Source organism: Leptodactylus fuscus, chromosome 5 (genome assembly GCF_031893055.1).
Source record: "Leptodactylus fuscus isolate aLepFus1 chromosome 5, aLepFus1.hap2, whole genome shotgun sequence".
Taxonomy (NCBI): Eukaryota; Metazoa; Chordata; class Amphibia; order Anura; family Leptodactylidae; genus Leptodactylus; species Leptodactylus fuscus.
The window spans coordinates 174,044,333-174,066,174 of record NC_134269.1 but is presented as its reverse complement, the minus strand read 5'-3'; the positions used below and the strand labels follow the sequence as shown (position 1 = coordinate 174,066,174).

Below are 21,842 nucleotides of genomic sequence, written 5' to 3'. Positions count from 1 at the left end.
GGCCAGCGCTGATTGGCCGAATTCCGTACTCTGGCCAATCAGTGCTGGCCAATGCATTCTATTAGCTTGATGAAGCAGAGTGTGCACAAGGGTTCAAGCGCACCCTCGGCTCTGATGTAGGAGAGCCGAGGGTGCACTTGAACCCTTGTGCACCCTCAGCTCTGCTACATCAGAGCCGAGGGTGCGCTTGAACCCTTGTGCACACTCTGCTTCATCAAGCTAATAGAATGCATTGGCCAGCGCTGATTGGCCAATGTATTCTATTAGCCTGATGAAGTAGAGCTGAATGTGTGTGCTAAGCACACACATTCAGCTCTACTTCATCGGGCTAATAGAATGCATTGGCCAGCGCTGATTGGCCAGAGTACGGAACTCGACCAATCAGCGCTGGCTCTGCTGGAGGAGGCGGAGTCTAAGATCGCTCCACACCAGTCTCCATTCAGGTCCAACCTTAGACTCCGCCTCCTCCAGCAGAGCCAGCGCTGATTGGCCGAATTCCGTACTCTGGCCAATCAGCACTGGCTAATGCATTGTATTGGCGTGATGAAGCAGTGCTGAATGTGTGTGCTTAGCACACACATTCAGCTCTACTTCATCGGGCTAATAGAATGCATTGGCCAATCAGCGCTGGCCAATGCATTCTATTAGCGTGAACTGAGTTTGCACAGGGGTTCTAGTGCACCCTCAGCTCTGCTACATCAGATTGCTACATCTGATGTAGCAGTGCCGAGTGTGCATCAGATGTGTAGTTGAGCAAAACTGACTCAGCACTGCTAAGTCTCTGCATTCGCATAGGAATGCATTGGCCAGCCTTCGGCCAATCAGCGCTGGCTCTGCCGGAGGAGGCGGAGTCTAAGGTCGGACCTGAATGGAGACTGGTGTGGAGCGATCTTAGACTCCGCCTCCTCCAGCAGAGCCAGCGCTGATTGGTCGAGTTCCGTACTCTGGCCAATCAGCGCTGGCCAATGCATTCTATTAGCCCGATGAAGTAGAGCTGAATGTGTGTGCTTAGCACACACATTCAGCTCTACTTCATCAGGCTAATAGAATACATTGGCCAATCAGCGCTGGCCAATGCATTCTATTAGCTTGATGAAGCAGAGTGTGCACAAGGGTTCAAGCGCACCCTCGGCTCTGATGTAGCAGAGCTGAGGGTGCACAAGGGTTCAAGTGCACCCTCGGCTCTCCTACATCAGAGCCGAGGGTGCGCTTGAACCCTTGTGCAGCCTCGGCTCTGCTACATCAGAGCCGAGGGTGCGCTTGAACCCTTGTGCACACTCTGCTTCATCAAGCTAATAGAATGCATTGGCCAGCACTGATTGGCCAGAGTATGGAATTCGGCCAATCAGCGCTGGCCAATGCATCCCTATGGGAAAAAGTTTATCTCACAAAAATCACAATTACACACCCGATAGAGCCCCAAAAAGTTATTTTTAATAACATTCCCCCCTAAATAAAGGTTATCCCTAGCTATCCCTGCCTGTACAGCTATCCCTGTCTCATAGTCACAAAGTTCACATTCTCATATGACCTGGATTTGAAATCCACTATTCGTCTAAAATGGAGGTCACCTGATTTCGGCAGCCAATGACTTTTTCCAATTTTTTTCAATGCCCCCGGTGTCGTAGTTCCTGTCCCACCTCCCCTGCGCTGTTATTGGTGCAAAAAAGGCGCCAGGGAAGGTGGGAGGGGAATCGAATTTTGGCGCACTTTACCACGTGGTGTTCGATTCGATTCGAACATGGCGAACACCCTGATATCCGATCGAACATGTGTTCGATAGAACACTGTTCGCTCATCTCTAATCATAATCTCTTAAACGTGTGTTTAGCCACACCTCCCTGCCAGGGTGCCTCTCTCCTCTTACTCCCTGAGGTGTGGGATGAACAACTCATCCTTATGTGGGAAATAAGAATTATTTTTCTTACCTTGAAGAGCTGTGTGTCTCTGCTTCCTCTGGAAGTCAGACCAGGGGCGCCCCCTTCCTCTCTCTGTCCAACCAAAACCTTATAAATCAATGGGAGCCGGTCATTTCCTTTTTCCGCAAGCGACATGCCCTTTCTTCAGGTGGATTCCGTGGCTGATTCAGCCACAGACGTCCTCCTCGTGACATTCCCTCTGGACTAGGCTCATTCATTTGAACCTAATCCGGAGCAGAATGCCGTGACTGGATACCGGTGCACTGTATGCATTGCATCGCATCCAGTTGCGGCTAGCTGTTTTTGGACCGGATTCTGAGGCGGCCTCCACCTCAAAATCCGGTCCAAAAAAACTCTGTCTGAACTTACCCTTAGGGGTTTTCAGGTAAAATTGGCATGCAGAGAACACAACTTTCCACTGAAAATTTTTTTTTTTCACAATGTGGAAAGAAATAACCAAAATGTCATTCACTTTTTTGATACTGTAAAATACTGTTTTTCTCCACTATTTTTCCACAACATGAGGCTTACGCCTGAGGTTCACAACTGCGTTCGGCACTCCGTTCTGTGGTTTCTGTCTTCTGCATGCAAGAAGACGGAAACCACAGACCGGGTCCGACCGTGAGCGGCGGTGAGCGTTTTATGCTCTCCGCCGCAAAATTGTTTTTTTTAATCCGGACACAGAGTACTGCATGTCCAACTCTGTGTCCAGATTTTAAAAAACGGTTTAGCGGCGGAGAGCATAAAACGCTCACCGCCACTCACGGCCGGACAGCTTTCTCACCCATTCAAATAAATGGGTGAAAAAGAGTCCTGCACATTTCCGTATCCTGCCTCTGTTTTGTGCAGGAAACGGAAACCTGCAGAATGGAGACCGGGCGCAGATGTGAACGAGCCCTAAACCTGTTTTTGCGCCTCATTTTCCAACTTAAGCAGTCGCTTGGTCTATAAGTGTAATGCCAGTCCACTGTATACATGGTAGCTTTTATTAATTGCATGTCAAGTCCCCTTTGTTCGCATAGGTGTTGTGTCTGTTTTAGTTAGCTAGTAGAGATGAGCGAACAGTGTTCTATCGAACACATGTTCGATCAGATATCAGGGTGTTCGCCATGTTCAAATCGAATCGAACACCGCGTGGTAAAGTGCGCCAAAATTCGATTCCCCTCCCACCTTCCCTGGCGCCTTTTTTGCACCAATAACAGCGCAGGGGAGGTGGGACAGGAACTACGACACCGGGGGCATTGAAAAAAATTGGAAAAAGTCATTGGCTGCCGAAATCAGGTGACCTCCATTTTAGACGAATAGTGGATTTCAAATCCGGGTCATATGAGAATGTGAACTTTGTGACTATGAGACAGGGATAGCTGTACAGGCAGGGATAGCTAGGGATAACCTTTATTTAGGGGGGAATGTTATTAAAAATAACTTTTTGGGGCTCTATCAGGTGTGTAATTGTGATTTTTGTGAGATAAACTTTTTCCCATAGGGATGCATTGGCCAGCGCTGATTGGCCGAATTCCGTACTCTGGCCAATCAGTGCTGGCCAATGCATTCTGTTGGCGTGATGAAGCAGTGCTGAATGTGTGTGTTTAGCTCAACTACACCTTGTGCACCCTCGGCTCTGCTACATCAGAGCCGAGGGTGCGCTTGAACCCTTGTGCACACTCTGCTTCATCAAGCTAATAGAATGCATTGGCCAGCGCTGATTGGCCAATGCATTCTATTAGCCCGATGAAGTAGAGCTGAATGTGTGTGCTAAGCACACACATTCAGCACTGCTTCATCACGCCAATACAATGCATTAGCCAGTGCTGATTGGCCAGAGTACGGAATTCGGCCAATCAGCGCTGGCTCTGCTGGAGGAGGCGGAGTCTAAGGTCGGACCTGAATGGAGACTGGTGTGGAGCGATCTTAGACTCCGCCTCCTCCAGCAGAGCCAGCGCTGATTGGTCGAGTTCCGTACTCTGGCCAATCAGCACTGGCCAATGCATTTCTATGGGGAAAAGTTAGCTTGCGAAAATCGCAAACTGACAGGGATTTCCATGAAATAAAGTGACTTTTATGCCCCCAGACATGCTTCCCCTGCTGTCCCAGTGTCATTCCAGAGGTGTTGGTATCATTTCCTGGGGTATCATAGTGGACTTGGTGACCCTCCAGACACGAATTTGGGTTTCCCCCTTAACGAGTATCTGTTCCCCATAGACTATAATGGGGTTCGAAACCCATTCGAACACTCGAATAGTGAGCGGCTGTTCGAATCGAATTTCGAACCTCGAACATTTTAGTGTTCGCTCATCTCTATTAGCTAGCAAAAAAATTGTAAAGGACAAGTTCACACAAGGAAGTTTGACACTGTTTTTTCACCTTTCAGCTGAAAACAATAAAAAAAGGTCTCATTCAAGCGTTCACATCCACAAAAGTGCGAGATCTGTGCTATTCATAAACAGCAACTCACTTTGCTCATTTGCGAGTGGTGATCTGTCTATGGTTGAATCCTATTTCATGTTTGTGAAAGGCAGATCAACTTTTTTTCTCGGTTTCAATCTATATAATGTGTACGTGTCTGGGTCTGTGAAAATGGATGACACATGGATATCATCCATTATTCTTCATGGACACATTAGACAAAAGATCTAGTTGTTTACAATGATTGCTAGATATTTAGTAGTGTGCAATGGGTATCATTATGTGTCACAGTCACAATATATAAAGCCCAATATTTCTAATGTTACTATATGAAAGACACGGCTTGCTATTACTTAAACTTATTATGTGTTAGTTATGTCTTTGTTACTAAACCAACATAGTTCTCGATGGAAAAAATCAGAGAATCATTTAGAAATTTCGCTCGGCCTCATCTGTCTCTATACCGATGAAGTTGGAGATAACGTCACTTTTGTTTTCGGGCAAATTGTTGCTTGTTGAGATCTGAATATGGAGCCGATCAGTAACTAATGGAGCAAATAGTATCTAAATCACCATATTTTGCATAATGACAGTTATTGTAAATGGACTTACTTTCAGTATATTTATTCCCAGGAAAAGATCTATTTGTTTCCGATGAATACTGGATATTTAGAAGTGTGAAATGGGTATCATTATGTGACATGTCAAGCCCTTGCAGAATGTCCTCCTTTCTTGTAAATGATCCAAGAGTCATTCCTTTCATTATTCTCTGAAGTTTTTATTTAAATTGATCAGTCTTGAATCCATACAAAATGACTAATAGAGAGAATAACCATTATACTCTGTAATCTGGGAAATCATCCAAAATCATGGCCTTATTTTTAGAACTGCACTTGTGTGATAGATTCACTCATAAAGCTTCGTTTCATGATCATCTTAAAATTGGTGTAGCACAATGTGAAAGTGTTTTACCTGGTACAATTAAATAATTAATATTAATAAATTAGTTTTGGGGTCTTATTCTGAAGACTTTGTGTCATCTAGACATCTGACAAGTTTGTAGTTACCATATATACTCGAATATAAGCCGACCTGAATATAAGCCGAGGCCCCTAATTTTACCACAAAAACTGGGAAATGTTATTGACTCGAGTATAAGCCTAGGGGGGAAATGCAGCAGCTAAGGGGAAAATTTCAAAAATTAAAATGGTCGGAGTTTTTGGGTGCAGTAGTTGCCAGTCCTGGGGAAGGGGAGGGGGTGTTTTGGTTGTCTGTCTGCCCCTTCCCTGAGCTTAAGGACTGTTTTTTTTTTCCCCCACTTGGAATTAAGCCTGGCTGAATAGAGGGTCTATATCTGCAGTGCTCCTATTAACCCCTTCCCAACGGAACACTACAGATCCCCTATATTCAGTAGACCGGACACACTCAGACACAGGGATACCTAATGTGTTTGTGTTTCACAGTAATTTTCTACTTTTATATGTATTCTAGGGAAAGGAGGGATTTACAACTTTTATTTATTGGATTTTTTTAAAGCTTCATTATTTTTTTTTTACTATTTTATTGGAGATTCTATACATTACTATTGCGATTGTTCATAGACATTCCCCCTCCCCCCCAAAAAAAAAAAAATAAAAAATTATTTTTATTTTGCTTGGCTCGAGTATAAGCCGAGGGGGGCTTTTTTAGCACAAAAACTGTGCTGAAAAACTCGGCTTATACTCAAGTATATATACGGTATATTTAACTACTTTCTACTTTAAACATTTTTTTTATTTTTGTGGGTAAAAAACACAGAATGGGGTGGAAGTGGAAAAAAGGCAATTATTGTTATCTCGTGGCTTATGTTTTAACAGTTAAAATGGCACATTACCTATATTCTACAGGTCAATACAATCACAGTGTATATAGTTTTTTTAAGTTTTAATACCTTAAAAAATTAAAACTTTTTCAAAACATTTTTTTGTATCGCCATATTCCAACCCCCAACACATATTTATGATTTCCGTTTACAGAACGCTACTGACTCTTTTTTTGTAGGAATATCTAATGTTTTCATTTGCGCCAAAATTAGATATATGTGACATTTGAACACTTTTATTATTGCGGGGGGGTCGAGCAAATAGCAAAATCTGTGATTAAACCATTTTGATTTTTTCCTCCTGTGGTTTATACTGAATAGCATTTTTTTTTTTTTTTATATTCAAAATATTTTATTTTATATTTTGTGATGGATTAGTTATTTTTATACATATTCTAGGGTGATTTTCAACTTTTAAATTTGTTTTAAACTTTTTTTTAAGCTATTGATAGCTTATAACAGGGGTCTTCAAACTGCGGCCCGCGGGCCACATGCGGCCCGCCAAGCACTTCTGTCTGGCCTTGCCGACAACGCCAGCAGGCGTGCATTTATAATGAAGCTCCTGGGAAGCTTGGGCCAGGCCATGGAGCGCACTTCACTTAACCTATTGGAGGGCACCGCTCCCGATGTCTGTACGACCTGCTCTGCCTCCGGCCCACTGTTTAAAAAGTTTGAGGACCCCTGGCTTATAACATAGACTGTAATACTACACAATTGCAGTCTACGGGAATATTGGTGTATTGCTATTGATTCCTGCAACAGGTAGAGTTCAATAGTAATATCCCTAAGGCAGGCTTTGGAGCCTTACAGACTGTATACACATTGAATTTAAATTTGCCTATATACAGTTCTGCATTTTAGGTTTTTATTGAATACTAATGCATAGGCAAGATGGATGATATGGTGCATAGCTGTGTTATTTGATGTGCCATTTATATGCTCTCTGCTATTTATGATTCCGCCTTCCCCTTTGATACTATTCCTCTAATGCCGCCTGCTTTTCCCACTATGCCTCTGGTCTTACCATACTGTACTTGTTCTGCTCTGAGTCCTATGTAATGCAGCAAGTGCTACAGTTCTCAGTAACATAAAACTGCAGTTCATATTGATGGATTAATTAGACTATGGGTCTGAGCTTTTTGTCCAAACTTTGGGACCCCTCCCCTTTTACGGCTCTCCAATGTCAAGAGGTTGTCTGAGGTAGGGAGTGATTGACTCTGTCCATTCAGAGAACAGTGCCGTAACTCAGAATCATGTCTGCTTGGCTCCTCTGACCCAGGGCTTGACAGTATAGAGCCTAATTAGCATATCAGGCATCAAAACTAACTGCACTGATTGCTCAGGAACAGTGGGGCTAAAGGAAAAATTCTAACTGTGCCGGAATCAGCCGAGCAGCGCCTATTAAATGATGCAAAGAGCTGAGGTTTGTAGACAGGGGTGTTACTTGAGGAGGTACAGAGGGTGCACCCAGGGTACATGTGACTTTGCAGGGTGCAACCAAGGTCAGGAGACTTTGGGGGTCCATAAGGTGTCACTTTCCTACATTAGTAAACCAGCCCTATGAATAATACATTATCATTGGAGAACCTGGTACAGATTTTGCTCTGGTGCCCAGGAGATTCATGTTAGCCCTGTGTTGATGGAGGTGATCCTGTTTAAGCTTTTGCTGTGAGTTTTCACATTTGCAAATGTGGTGTAAATATAAACTCTTACCTCCCCATCGCAGATGATTCAAGTAATCTGCTATTAAAGTAAACTAGCTTTCTAAACTAATGAAAAAAGAATGACATTTGGGTTTACAATATTGGCCTAAAGCCCAGAGCTGCTTCCCTGGTCTTCATTGCTTGGTTTAATGATCAGTTTCCATTGTGAACATATGTGTTTAGGATAAAAGTAATAGCGGAGTTGGGAAGACCAGTGACTGAGTCATGCTGGGTAATTGTAGTATTCACCCTTTTAGCAAAGGCAGAATTGACTTCTGTTCTTACCCTGTGTTATTATCATGATGTATAGGTGCTCTTGGCTTGGCTATAACACATATACATATACTGGAGTTTGCACTGTTGTAATATAGGCCAAATGTATCAAATGTCAAGATATTTATCAGATGTTTTTCAAGTCCTCTATAATAATTACTGCATAAATGAAATGCAAACTACAAGCAAGAAAAAAAAATACTGTATATACTCTTGTATAAACTGACTTGTTCAACACAGTTTTTATGCTGAAAAAGTCTCCCTCGGCTTATACTCGAGTCAGGCTCCAACTCAGAGTCAGACTGGCCCACCGGGGAACCAGTGAATCCCCCGGTGAGCCCCGAGTCCCAACTATTAATCCTCATTTTGTCATTACAAATGCATTAGTCAGGGGCCCCAATCGGTTCCTTAACCAATGCATTTGCATTGGCAAAATGAGGCATGGAGCACAGGACTGGCAAGGACCTGCATAAATTGAACGAAGGGGGTGGTCCTTTAGTGCTACAGTAATGATATAGGACACTCCCCCTTCCCTAGCAAGAGAGATGAAAGTCTGGGAGGCCCCTGCTGCTGCCCTGCATCGAGCAGAAGAAGCTAGAATAAAGTAAAAGTAAAACACACAGGTACATGCTGGATTACTATTCCTATTAATGTCAGGCATTTGGGGTTATTAATTTGGTCTCAGTAACTCCATGTGCCTCACAGTAATAGCAGTTAACCCCATCATGTCCCTCATATTAACCCCTGTGTGCCCTATATAAAGGTTACTAATATGTGAGACACATGTGAGTACTGATAAAGGACCTTAATTATGAAGATACCTATTTATGAAATACATGGAGTTACTAAGCTGTATTACACATGACCATGATGTCTCAGTTAATGTAATTTTATTGGTATCTATTTTAATTTTTGAAATTTTCCAGTAGCTGCTGCATTTCCCCCCTCGGCTTATACTCGAGTCAATAAGTTTTCCCCGTTTTTTTGTATTAAAATTAGGGGCCTTGGATTATATTCGGGTCGGCTTATACTCGAGTATATACGGTAGGCACTATGTACAGATAGTTGGCAACCTTGCTCCATGCTTCCATGCCAAAACCTCAAACCATTCTTCAAATTGTTAAATCTGCAAAAATATCCTTCTGCAAAAACACGTCAACCCTTCAGTAGTTTCTAATCAATTAATGATGTTTTCTGTACTTTGAGTATATTATAAGAAGCAGTTTGCACTTACCACAAAATTCAATTTATATTGATGTAGTGAGCTAACATTCTTCTAAGCTGTGACAACAAAGGTGAAAAAAAACAGGAAGAACAAAAAGGCTCAGCATGAGGCTCATCTTGCCATTCATTTTCTGATATTCAAAGCACTGCGTCTCCTGCTTTCTTTCATACAGGTTCACAGCTATTAGGAACGGCAATGTACAGTCAACATCACAAGACACAGCTGTTAAGACTCCCCTCTTCATTTATATATTTGGTCTAACAAGAGACTTTTCTTTCTAGACACCTTTTGAAAAACTTTTTTTATAAACTTTGATTTTATCACTTGAAATCGAATGTGATTTGTATTCTGTAAAGGAGACCTACGACTTTTATTAAATGGGGTTAAGATAAGAGAGCAAGAGGGGTGCAGAGCATGTGCTGTTGAATATTGATATCTGAGCCCTATGGTGAATTACACAGGAATTTTTTTTCTACATAAACTTCTATATACCAAAAGATAGATTATATACAGTATAGGGATGAGCGAATAGTATTCGATCGAATACCTCGCTCCCATAGGAATGCGTGTAAGCGGCCGAACACCAAGGTGTTCATTGCAGTGAATATTCAATGCGCTTAACTGCTTGTTTGGCCGCTTACACGCATTCCTATGGAAGCGAGGTATTCAATCAAATACTATTTGCTCATCTCTAATTATATATAATGGTTTGGGTTATATATAGCCATAGCATATAGAAAATACCATATACCATTACTAAATACCAAACCAATACCAACCCATAACAAATAGAAAATACAAAGTGATGAATTTTGAGGACGCTACAGGCATTTTTTGATTTTCAGTTTTCCTTTTTGACTCTGCGCCTTCCAAACTCCGTAGCTTTAACATTTTTCCATTTACAGAGCCATACGAGGGCTTAATGTTTGCAAGACAAATTCTTCTTCATAATGGTATAATTTAATATTCCCTTCAATGTACTAGGAAGCTGGAAAACAAATTCAGAATGGGGAGGAAGTGGAGAAAAAGTGCACTTGCGACTATCTTGCGGGCTTCATTTTCATGATGTTCACTGTGCAGCCAGAATAACGTCACTTATATTCTATGCGTCAGTATGATTCTAGGATTACCAAGTTTATATATTTTTAAAATCCAAAACTTTGCAAATGTTTACTTATAAGAGATGAGCGAACACTGTTCGGATCAGCCGATCCGAACAGCACGCTCCCATAGAAATGAATGGAAGCACCTGGCACGCAGACTTTGCCGGCGGGTGGCCGCTTAACCCCCCGCGTGCCGGCCGCTTCCATTCATTTCTATGGAAGCGTGCTGTGAGCGTGCTGTTCGGAACGGCTGTTCCGAACAGTGTTCGCTCATCTCTATTACTTAGAGCTTCCGTTTTCTGACACCCGTAACTTTTTAATATTTTCATGTACGTAGATACATACTTTTATTGCAGGGCCAGTTGTACTTTATAGTTATACCATTTTGTGGACTGTCTATTGCATTTATGACTTTTTGTTAAAATTTTTATCATAGGCCATATAGGTCGGTTCTTTTGATCTTTTTTCCCGCTACATTGTTCACCATGCAGGAAAAATATTGTCATAAGTTAGTAGACTGGGTGTTTTCAGACGCAGGGATACCTAATGTTTTACAGTATTTATGTACCTTTATATGTATTCTAGGGAAGGGGGGGGTCACATTTTTAATTCTTTTTATTTATTTATTTTTATAAAACTGTAGGTAGTAGACCGCTAAAGGATTTTTGAACCCCAAGGGGTCTGATTACTGAAGCAATAAACAGTACAATACATTGCAATTTACTGGCACTTCCATTCCAGGCTGCATAGACCAGCCTATAATAGAAGTTAAGGCCAGAAAAACCTTGGAGCTGTCATGGCAATGGATCACCAGCCCTATATCTCATTCTGAATGTCATTGGCAAAATGCTGCCTCAGTCAGCTTTGACCGAGGCACCGGGGGCCTTATTGCCTGTGATATTTAAATACAGCTAATGGTCTTTTGGTTCGTTTTTTAATGGACATCACATGGCAGCTTTAAATTCAATATCAGTGAATGGTAACCATTACTTGACATTAATATACAGTAGATCATGTCCTATATTTGTCTGTTTGGGGGAAACCGATGCCCTTCAGGTTCAAGAGGGCCATGAAAAATTGACATTTTTCGCGACTGTTTTGCACCTCAGTCGTCTGAATGAACCCTAAGGCCTTATGTACAAGGAATGCTCTTTTTCACTGACCCAATGTCTATGAAATGGCCATCTCCATCCGTGTAAGTTCATGGACGGCACTTATTCACATGACAGATAAAATATTAAAGATTATTAAGATATTAAAATAATTGTGCCTTTCATGTCCTCATCAATGTGTGTTTTTATATACTGCTAGAAAGCCGACAGTGTGCCTCAGTGATGGAGATATTAGTGCCATTGATTTCGGCACAGATCTCTCCCCATGTAGGTTTTTGCTGTACGCTTGAAAAGTCGGACATCTTTGGGAACAGACACTTAAGGACAGACACGGACTGTAAAAGAACGCACCCGATGTCCATTTAACCGGTTAAGGACCAGGCCCAGAAGTACATTAAGGACCGGGCCTCTTTTTTCAAAACTGACATGTGTCACTTTAAATGCCAATAACTTTGAGACGCTTTAACTTACACAAGTGATTTTGAAATTGTTTTTTCGTAACACATTATACTTCATGTTAGTGGTAAACACTAATCAATATTTTTGTATTTATTTATAAAAAAAACTAGCAAATTTGATGGAAATTTGGAAAAAATTGCAATTTTCAAAATGTGAAATTCTCTGCTTTTCAGGCAGATAGTCACACCATCCAAATACATGAATAAATATTATCTCCCATATCTCTGCTTTATATTGGCATCATCTTTTGATCGTCTTTTAATTCATTTTGGATGTTACAAGGCTTACAAGTGTAACAGCGATTTTCCAGATTTACAAGAAAATTCCTCAAACTAATTTTTTAGGGAACACTTCAGTTCTGAAAGGAATTATAAAGGCCTATATAATAGAAACCCCCATAAATCACCCCATTTTCAAAACTACACCCCTCAAATTATTCAAAACAGCATTTGGGATGTTTGTTAACCCTTTAAGCATTTCATAAGAATAAAAATAATATGGAGGTCAAATTTAGACATTTCATTTTTTTTCACTAATACATTCATTTAGACCTAAAATTAACACATTCACAAAGGGTTAAAGGAGAAAATGCATCTCACATTTTGTTATGCAATTTCTCCCGTGCACAGAAATACCCCACATGTGGGTGTAAACTGATTTTTGGGCACACGGCAGTGCACGAAAGGGAAAGAGTGACACTGGGTGTTTGAACAGCATATTTTGCTGGAATAATTTTCAGGCACCATGTCACATTTGCAGAGCCCTTAGCGTACCAAAACAATGGAAACCCCCCAAAAGTGACCCAATTTTAGAATCTACACCCCTCACGGAATTCATCAAGGGGTATAGTCAGCATTTAGACTGTACAGTTGTTTCACAGATTTTACTAACATTGGAATGTGTAAAAGAAAAATTACTAAAATGTCACTTTATCCCCAAAGTTTTAATTTTCACAAGGGGTTAATGGAGTAAAAGCCCCCCAAAGTTTGTTAAACAATTTATCCTGAACATGGCAATACCCCATATGTGGCCATATTCTGCTGTATGGGAACATGGCGGGGCTCAGAATGGAAGGAGCGCTATTTGGCTTTTGGATGGCAGATTTTGCTGGAATAATTTTTAGGTGCCATGTCACATTTGCAGAGCCCCTAGAGAACCAATACAGTGGAAACCCCCTAAAAGTGACCCCATTTTGGAAACTACACCCCCCACAGAACATATCAAAGGGTAGAGTGAGCATTTTGACCCTACAGCTGTTTCAAAGATTTTATTAACATTGGGACATGAAAATGAAAATTTACTTTTTTTCCAACAAACTGTCAATTTAGCCCCAAATTTTTCATTTTCACAAGAGGATAAAGGAAAAAAAGCTCCCTAAAGTTCGTTACACAATTTCTCCTGAACACAGAAATGCCCCATATGTGGCCATAATCTACTGTATGGGAACATGGCGGGGCTCAGAATGGAAAGAGCGCTATTTGGCTTTTGAAGGGCAGATTTTGCTGGAATATTTTTCAGGTGCCATGTCGCATTTGCAGAGCCCCTAGTGTACCAATAAAGTGGAAACCCCCTAAAAGTGACCCCATTTTGGAAACTACACCCCTCATAGAATTTATCTAGGGGTTTGGTGAGAATTTTGGCCTCACAGCTGATTCACAGATTTTATTAACAATGGGACGTAAAAATGAAAAATTACTTTTTTTTCCAATTAATCGTCCATTTAGCGCCATATTTTTAATTTTGCAAGTAGCTGAAGAATTAAAAGCCCCCCAGAGTTTGTTACACAATTTCTTCTTAACACGGCAATACCCCATATGTGGCCATAATCTGCTGTATGGGTATACGGTGGGGCTCAGAATGGAAAGAGCGCTATTTGGCTTTTAGAAAGCAGATGTGGCTGGAATAGTTCTCAGGTGCCATGTCGCATTAGCTGAGCCCCTAAAGTATCAATACAATGGAAACCCCCCATTGTGACCCCATTTTAGAAACTACACAGGTGGCAGTAAACTGGAATTCACCAAGAAGTGACCCCATTAGGGCCTCTGCAAATGTGACGTGGTGTCCAAAAACAAAGAATATAAATCTGCACTCCAAAAGCACATATCGCTCCTTCACATCTGCGCCCTGCTGGGTACCCAAATAGCGGTGTATGCCCACATGTATGACACTGGTGTACCCCGGATAACGGACTTAATGCCATATGTGGGTATAAATGGCTGTTTGGGCACAGCCGAGCACAGAAGGGAAGGAGCGCTATTTTGGTTTTTGGAACACAGTTTGGTTTTAGGACACCATGCCACTTTTGCAAAGCCCCTGAATTGCCAATAAAGTGTAATCCGCAGACATGTCACCCCATTTTGGACACTAGCCCACTCATGGGATTTATCAAGTGGTGTAGCGAGCATTTTTCACCCTTGAGTGTTGCATTTATTTAGTTTCCAGAAATGAAATCACAGCTGATAATGAGAAGTTAAAAATGAAAAATTTCCAGAGATTCGCCATTTTAGTGCCCGATATGTTGTGCCCAACTTATATCAGCAGAGACACTCCAAAAACTGGTAAGCGGGTATCCCGGGCACAACAGCTTTTAGAGGGTTCATCTCTGATACAAGGCGGGCACAACATATTACGCACTGAAATGACGTATTCCTGGAAAAATTGTCATTTTCACCTCTCACAATCAGCTTCGTATTCATTTATGGATAATAAGTTATAGCAACACTTGGGGGTTAAAAATGCTCTCTGTACCCCTGGATAAATCCTTCAGGGGTGTAGTTTCCAAAATAAGGTCACATAACAGGGGATTCCACTTTACTGGCGTTTCAGATCTACAAAAGTGTCATGGCATCCAAAAACCAAACCGTCTGTGCTCCAAAAACCCAATAACCCTTCTTCCCTTTTGCGTCCAGCTGTGCCCTAATATCAGTTTATACCCACATATGACATTACGTCCGATATAACGGGTACACCAGTGTCATACATGTGTCATAAACTGCAGTTTGGGCGCACAGCAGGGCGCAGAAGGGAAGGAGCGCGATGCGGCTTTTGGAGTACAGATTTTGATGTTTGGTATCTGGACGCCATGTCATGTTTGTAGAGCCTGTAAGGTACCAGAAAAGTGGATTCCCCAAAGGAGTGACCCCATTTTGAAAACTGCACCCCTCAAAGAATTTATCAGGGGGTGTAGTGAGTATTAGTATCCCAGACGTGACTGCACAGCGGATGGCGAAGAGGGAATATATAAGCTGTGCGGAGAACATTGCAGACACCAAATTCCCTACTATGTCCCAGTAGCTCCTATGATTGGGGGAGTCACTCTGTGGGTCACTTTGGGGGTCACTTTGGGGGTCACTTCTGGTGTTTTTTCGCTCATAAGCTGTAAATCTGGGGTGTCCCCTGATATTCGCTCGCACAGCTTATATATTCCCCTCCTGCCGCAGCCAGTTGTGTTCTAATAATTTGGCGATTTTTGGGGGGTTTTGCCTTGACATTGCTAGATGCTATATTTTCTTTATTTTTCTGGTGACATGGCCATATAAGGGCTTGTTGTTTGCAGGATGAGATGCATTTTGTAATGACACCATCTTTGGGTGCCTACAACTTACTGATTACATTTTATTAACTCTTTCTTGCTGGATTAAAAAAAAAAAAAATCAATCCTGCATTGAGTTTTACATTTTAAATTTTTCGCCATGCAGCGTACAGCATAAGTAACATATTATCTTTATTCTGCGGGTCGGTACGATTACGGCAATACCTCATTTATAGTATTTTTTTATGTGATACTAAGTCTGCAGAACAAAAACACATATGGGGACATAAATCAATGTTTTTTGCATCGCCATCTTCTGAGAGACGTAACATTTTTATTTTTCGGTTGACAGTGTTGGTTGAGGGCTTATTTTTTGCGGGAAAATGTGCGCTTTTTATTGGCACTGTTGTGGGGTGAATATGACTTTTTGATCACTTTTTATAGCATATTTTGTAGGATGAGATGGCAAAAAATCATTATTTCCGGCGAGTTTTTTCCGGGTTTTTTTTCCGACGTTCACCGTGTACATTAAATATTATTTCAGTTTTATTGTACAGGTTGTTACGGACGCGGCGATACCAAATATGCATTGCTTTTTTTAATTTTTAGTGCTTTTTTTTATATAATTCATTTTGTATAGAAAAAAGGGATTTTTGGACTTTAGAACTTTATTACTTTTTTCATACACTTTTTTTTTTTTTTTTTTTTAACTTTTTCATGTGTCCCTTTAGGACACTTGAATCAGTTGATGCTTTGATGAAAGCACCAACTGATTCTGCACAATAGCAGACAGGACACGAGCAGGACATGAGCCTGCTCGTGTCCTGTAAGCTGCAGAGGAAGTGAGACACATCGCTCACTTCCTCCACCGCCTGGCAGGATCACCAGGTATGTGGGGGCTCCGGTAGTCTGGGGTCACTGGCCAGACCCCAGACTACCTTGTACTGACATCGGCACCCCCCGATCTCGCCGCGGGGGGTGCCGATCGGGTTAACCTGTCGGCGGATCCCTTTCGATCGCGCCGCGATGTTTGACGGCGCGATCGAAAGGGTTAACACGTCCAGTCGGACTCAGTTCCGACTGGACGTTATGGAGGAAGGGGTTAGGTGTTAGTAACACCTAACCCCTGTCCCCCCCGCACCCCTCCCCCCGCCAGAAAGGTACCTAAAGGCCGGACGTATTTCGGCAATAGTCCGGTCTTTAGGTACCAGCACATGAGGCCGTAAATTTACGTACGGCGGTCCTCATGTGGTTAAATCAATGCAAAATGTCACGGACACAGCTAGTGTCCGATGCTAATGTCCGCACAAGATTTTGAATGGACATTAACTATGGGCGAGTCCAGCAGGACACGGACATCTGCGGAGCCTATGTTACCGATCAGCAACTAGTGGACCGTACATTCAATACGGTCGTGTAACACCAGCCTAAGCCTACATTCACATGATCACTGTTCTCAGCCATTGTTTACCACTGCATTAAAAGCCATTCATTTGTATGTAGTAATTCACATGACAGATATTTTGACAGTCCATTTTCATGGACCATCAAAAAAATAAGTTATGTTCTATGTTTTCATGGATCCCTTAATAGACTCAAATCTATCTATTCATATGATGTTGTAACGGCCTGTCCATTTTCATGGATTCTTCCATACACAAAGGTATGAAAGATCCCAAATAACAGGAGCCATTCAGGCGCAAGACGGCAATAAATAACGGATGTGTTCACGTCTGTTTTGCACCTTTGTTGTTAATGTAGCATTATTCATAGCATAAAGTTACAGCCTGTTATGTCTAGTCATTCATACAGTATACAGGTAATTAATGAAATGTGTTAATTGACTTTATTTTATTGAAAGTTCCAATATCTCACCTCCTTGTAAAATTTTTATACTTTACAGAGCATAGAAATAGATATGCAGATTAGTGAAATTGTAAAAATTAGAAATTCATTCAAAAGTGATTTATCATAAAGTTATTATTATTATTATTATTATTATTAGAGATGAGCAAACACTATTGGAAACAGCCGTTTCAAATAGCACGCTCCCATAGAAATGAGTGGACGTAGTCGGCACGTGGGGGGTTAAGCAGCCGGCAATCGGCAAAGTCAGCGTGCCGGCTGCTTCCATTTATTTCTATGGGAACGTGCAATTCGAAACGGCTGTTTGGAATAGTGTTCGCTCATCTGTAATTATTATCAATAATAATAATATAATGATTTATATAGCACCAACATATTCCGCAGCACTGTACAATTTTAGATATCATCTTGAATTTTGTCTAGATTTGTCAGCTTGCAGCACCATCATCATGTGGATGGGGCAGTTCTGAACAACAGAGTAGTCTTTAGTTTTGCTGGAAGTCATGAATTGCGCAAAATCAACAGTTCAGTTGAGATCTTAATCTAATTTCTAATTTATTGGTCTCGTTTAAATTCCATTTGGAAGAGATTTTTAGGCCGAGGCCCATGACCTATGACGAATTGTTTAGTAATTACTTTGAATTCTATTATCCTACCATCTCTTGTATTTAACTCCTTAATGACCACCTGCTGTCTTTTGATAAAGGGTGGTTCTGAATCTTTTGCCATCATTGTAGAAGAGGGATGTGAACATATCGCTGAGCGCCCCTGCCCTAAAAATGAGCAGTTATAAACAGCTCGTATTCACTCGATTTATGGCCATATGACTTTGTCTGTGAATGGGGTATATTCACATAACTGTTAGTTTGATGGTCCATTGTAACAGAACATCAAAGTATAGGCCATGTCTTATTTTTGTCCATTTTTATGGATCCCTCCGTAAACTCATATATGGGAATCTCTGAAAATGGGTGCCACTTGTGTGCAAGATGGCTGTGAAAAATGGACATTTTTCATGGCCATTTTGGACCCCCGTCATCTGAATGTAGCCTTAGATCAGGGTCCTGATTATGGCTGTGAACAGAATAGCTCCTGATTCCTGGTCCGTTAGCTTTTTCAATGCACAGTCTGTTACTGCAGCATGATTAAAAGTGTGTCCTCTGTTCAATTAGGTTTCCTAGGGACTCAAAGACTGAGAAAACCCTTCTACAGTCAATACGTTGCTACTGTTATGGCACACTAAGACTAGATTCACACAGCGAGAAATGAATAGGCTTTCTGCCACAGCTTTCCTCTGCTGATTTGGTCCGGATTAGGCCTGATATGCATGGACTCCCGAACTGTGGAATTACGCAGGGACTCCCGAACTGTGGAATTACGCAGGGACTCCCGAACTGTGGAATTATGCAGGGACTCCCGAACTGTGGAATTGTGCAGGGACTCCCGAACTGTGGAATTACGCAGGGACTCCTGAACTGTGGAATAATGCAGGGACTCCCGAACTGTGGAATAATGCAGGGACTCCCGAACTGTGGAATAATGCAGGGACTCCCGAACTGTGGAATTGTGCAGGGACTCCCGAACTGTGGAATTACGCAGGGACTCCTGAACTGTGGAATTACGCAGGGACTCCTGAACTGTGGAATAATGCAGGGACTCCCGAACTGTGGAATAATGCAGGGACTCCCGAACTGTGGAATAATGCAGGGACTCCCGAACTGTGGAATAATGCAGGGACTCCCGAACTGTGGAATTATAGTCTGGAAATGGAATAAAAAAGATATATAAGGTATATAGGTATATAAACACACTCTATATGTTTGCGCAAGTCTGACAAAAATAAAATAAAATAAAACGATAATCAATTCCCCCTCTAAGAAGAAAAATGGATCCATCAAATGAACCCAGAAGAATGGTTTCTGCTATTTGCAGATAGACGCTGTATATTCCGGTATGCTTCCAATTTCACTTATTCTCCATTTATTTAGCCCAAACATCTATTTTTTCATGTTTAATTAATTATGAGTTCTTTACTTTTAACCGTTGATGGAACATTCCATCATTTTACAATGTTTTCTCAACGAATACAGTTCCATGTGAGAGAGAAAAGAATGAGCTAATTAGTAACTTTAATATTTGTTATACTGAGAATACTTAGAAAAAAAAAAAAGCAACTTCCATTAAAATATTTTGTAATTTCACAGATCAATGGGCTGCTCTGACATCTGTAATAGACAGAGTTTAGTTAATATGTTTTCATTGAATTCATGGATCACTCTTGACAAGTAAAAAGCACTTAACACAGAATAGGTAAACCACATAAAACTAATATAAGAAATTAAAGAAACATTCCTGTAGAAAAGTTATTAAGGTGAAGCTTCGGTGTAGTTTTTGGTATAACTTGTGCCAGTTTTCTTGTATGTTAGAGTAAATCTGTCCACATCCTGGCCTGCCTTTATACATTCGTACAAGGAATGATAAATCAGCCCCACTATGCTCCGAAAATAAGGCCTACTGTGAATAGAATCTTAGTAAAAAGAGGGGTCGGCTACATCTGTACATTTAACCCATAAGTACTATCATGGTGTCTATCATAATGATTAGAGTTGAGCGAGTAGTATTTGATCGCGTAAGTATTCGATCGAATACTACGGTATTCGAAATATTCGTACTCGATCGAGTACCACTCACTATTCGAATGGAAAAGTTTGATGCAGAACCAGCATTGATTGGCCGAATGCTATACAGTCGGCCAATCAATGCTGGTTCTTCTCCTACCTTTAGAAGTCTTCTCCGTGCAGCTTCCCCGCGGCGTCTTCCGGCTCTTCATTTACTCTGCCAGGCTTGTAGTGCGGGCATGTGCAGTCGGCTCTGCCCAGGCCCGATGCCAGACAGAGTGAATTCAGAGCCGGAAGACGCCGCGGGGACGCTGCACAGAGAAGACTTCTCGGAGGATCGAGCCCGACCCTCACTCGTGGACTTGGTAAGTATAATTTGATTGAATGCTGGCTACCCCTGAAACGAGCATTTTCCCCCCATAGACTATAATAGGGTTCGATATGTTCTACTAGTTATGCTGAATATTTACTCTCAAAATATCTGTCTCTCTCTTTATATATATCACCGTATATCTCAATCTGTTCAGCATCTCCTGATCTATAACCCGCTGTCTGCAGATAGCACAATATTTTTATGGTGACAGGTTCTCTTTAAACAGCTTTGCTTTTTCTGCCCACTATGTGCTTCTGTAAGTATAAGGTAGAACAAAATAAATATGATATATAATATGGTTGCTGTCTGGTACTTAACCTTTGTTAGGATTACCTGTGTGATTTATATGCGAGGGGCAATGTGCACTGTCATAAAATATTGCTGGTTATATTATTATTTTCTTTACTTCTACAGTAGTATGTCACTCTTCTCCAAAGTCTCTTGAGATTTACAGAATGACATGAGTCATTGGTATCGTGGATGTTACTGTGTCTTATTCTTGTGTTGCACCAATGAACAAGAACAAAGCTTATGTTATCTTTATTTCTATGTGCCGCAGTGGAGATGTGCCTAATTTGTTTAAAGGCTCACGCTTCTTAATACAATAAGTGTATAACTGGCCTTATATGTGCTAGAACATCAAAACTACATTATGTAGGAGCTGATATAGATTTGAACTATAAGTGATGGCAGTTTCTACCCTAAGTAGTAATTAGTCTGCCAAGCAGCAGGAAAACAACCCCTCCCTTCTGCATTCACTGTATATAGAGACTAGTCCCTCCTCCTTCCACTCACTGTGAATATGTCTTGCTTTTAAATAGTATCTATGGACGGGACTTCCCTAGTAACAGGGAGTGAACTACAAGTTGGCAAAAAGTGAGACACTTAGAGGCAGGAACTTTAGAGAGGTTTCTTAGGCAGAAAGCAGCAATATTTTTTATTAAAGCAGATTCCATTTTTGGTACAGAATCAAATCTGAGTTAACTGGGAACATTTTCTGTGCAAATATGCATGAAAAATAATTATTAATAATTTTTTAATAAATTGTTTCTTTATATCCTGCTCTATCTGACTTCCGTTTCATGTTTTTTTTAAGGTTGCTGTTCCAATTGAAGAAATGCAGCGAATACACTTGCGGTTCATGTTTAGACACAGGTCATCTATGGAATGTGAGTGGCGTCTTTTCTTATATATTGTATGTTTTCATATACTGTATGTGAATCCTGTTTTATTGTATTTCTATTGTTGTAACCAGCCAAAGACAAAGGAGAGAGGAACTTTGCAATGGCCTACGTGAAGCTGATGAAAGATGATGGAACAACGTTGCATGATGGCAGCCATGACTTGGTGGTATTAAAGGTAGAGTTCTCACAAATTATACTTGTTATATGT

General features: G+C 41.2%; 1 protein-coding gene across 1 annotated transcript in view; it reads left to right on the top strand.

Moving 5' to 3' along the window:
• DOCK2 (dedicator of cytokinesis 2) overlaps positions 1 to 21,842 on the top strand; it is a 522,773-nt gene that overhangs the window by 114,775 nt on the left and 386,156 nt on the right. The window contains exons 16-17 of the mRNA XM_075274736.1: positions 21,547 to 21,619; positions 21,706 to 21,809. Of these exons, the coding sequence (XP_075130837.1) occupies positions 21,547 to 21,619; positions 21,706 to 21,809 (177 nt within the window). The remainder of the gene's footprint in view (positions 1 to 21,546; positions 21,620 to 21,705; positions 21,810 to 21,842) is intronic.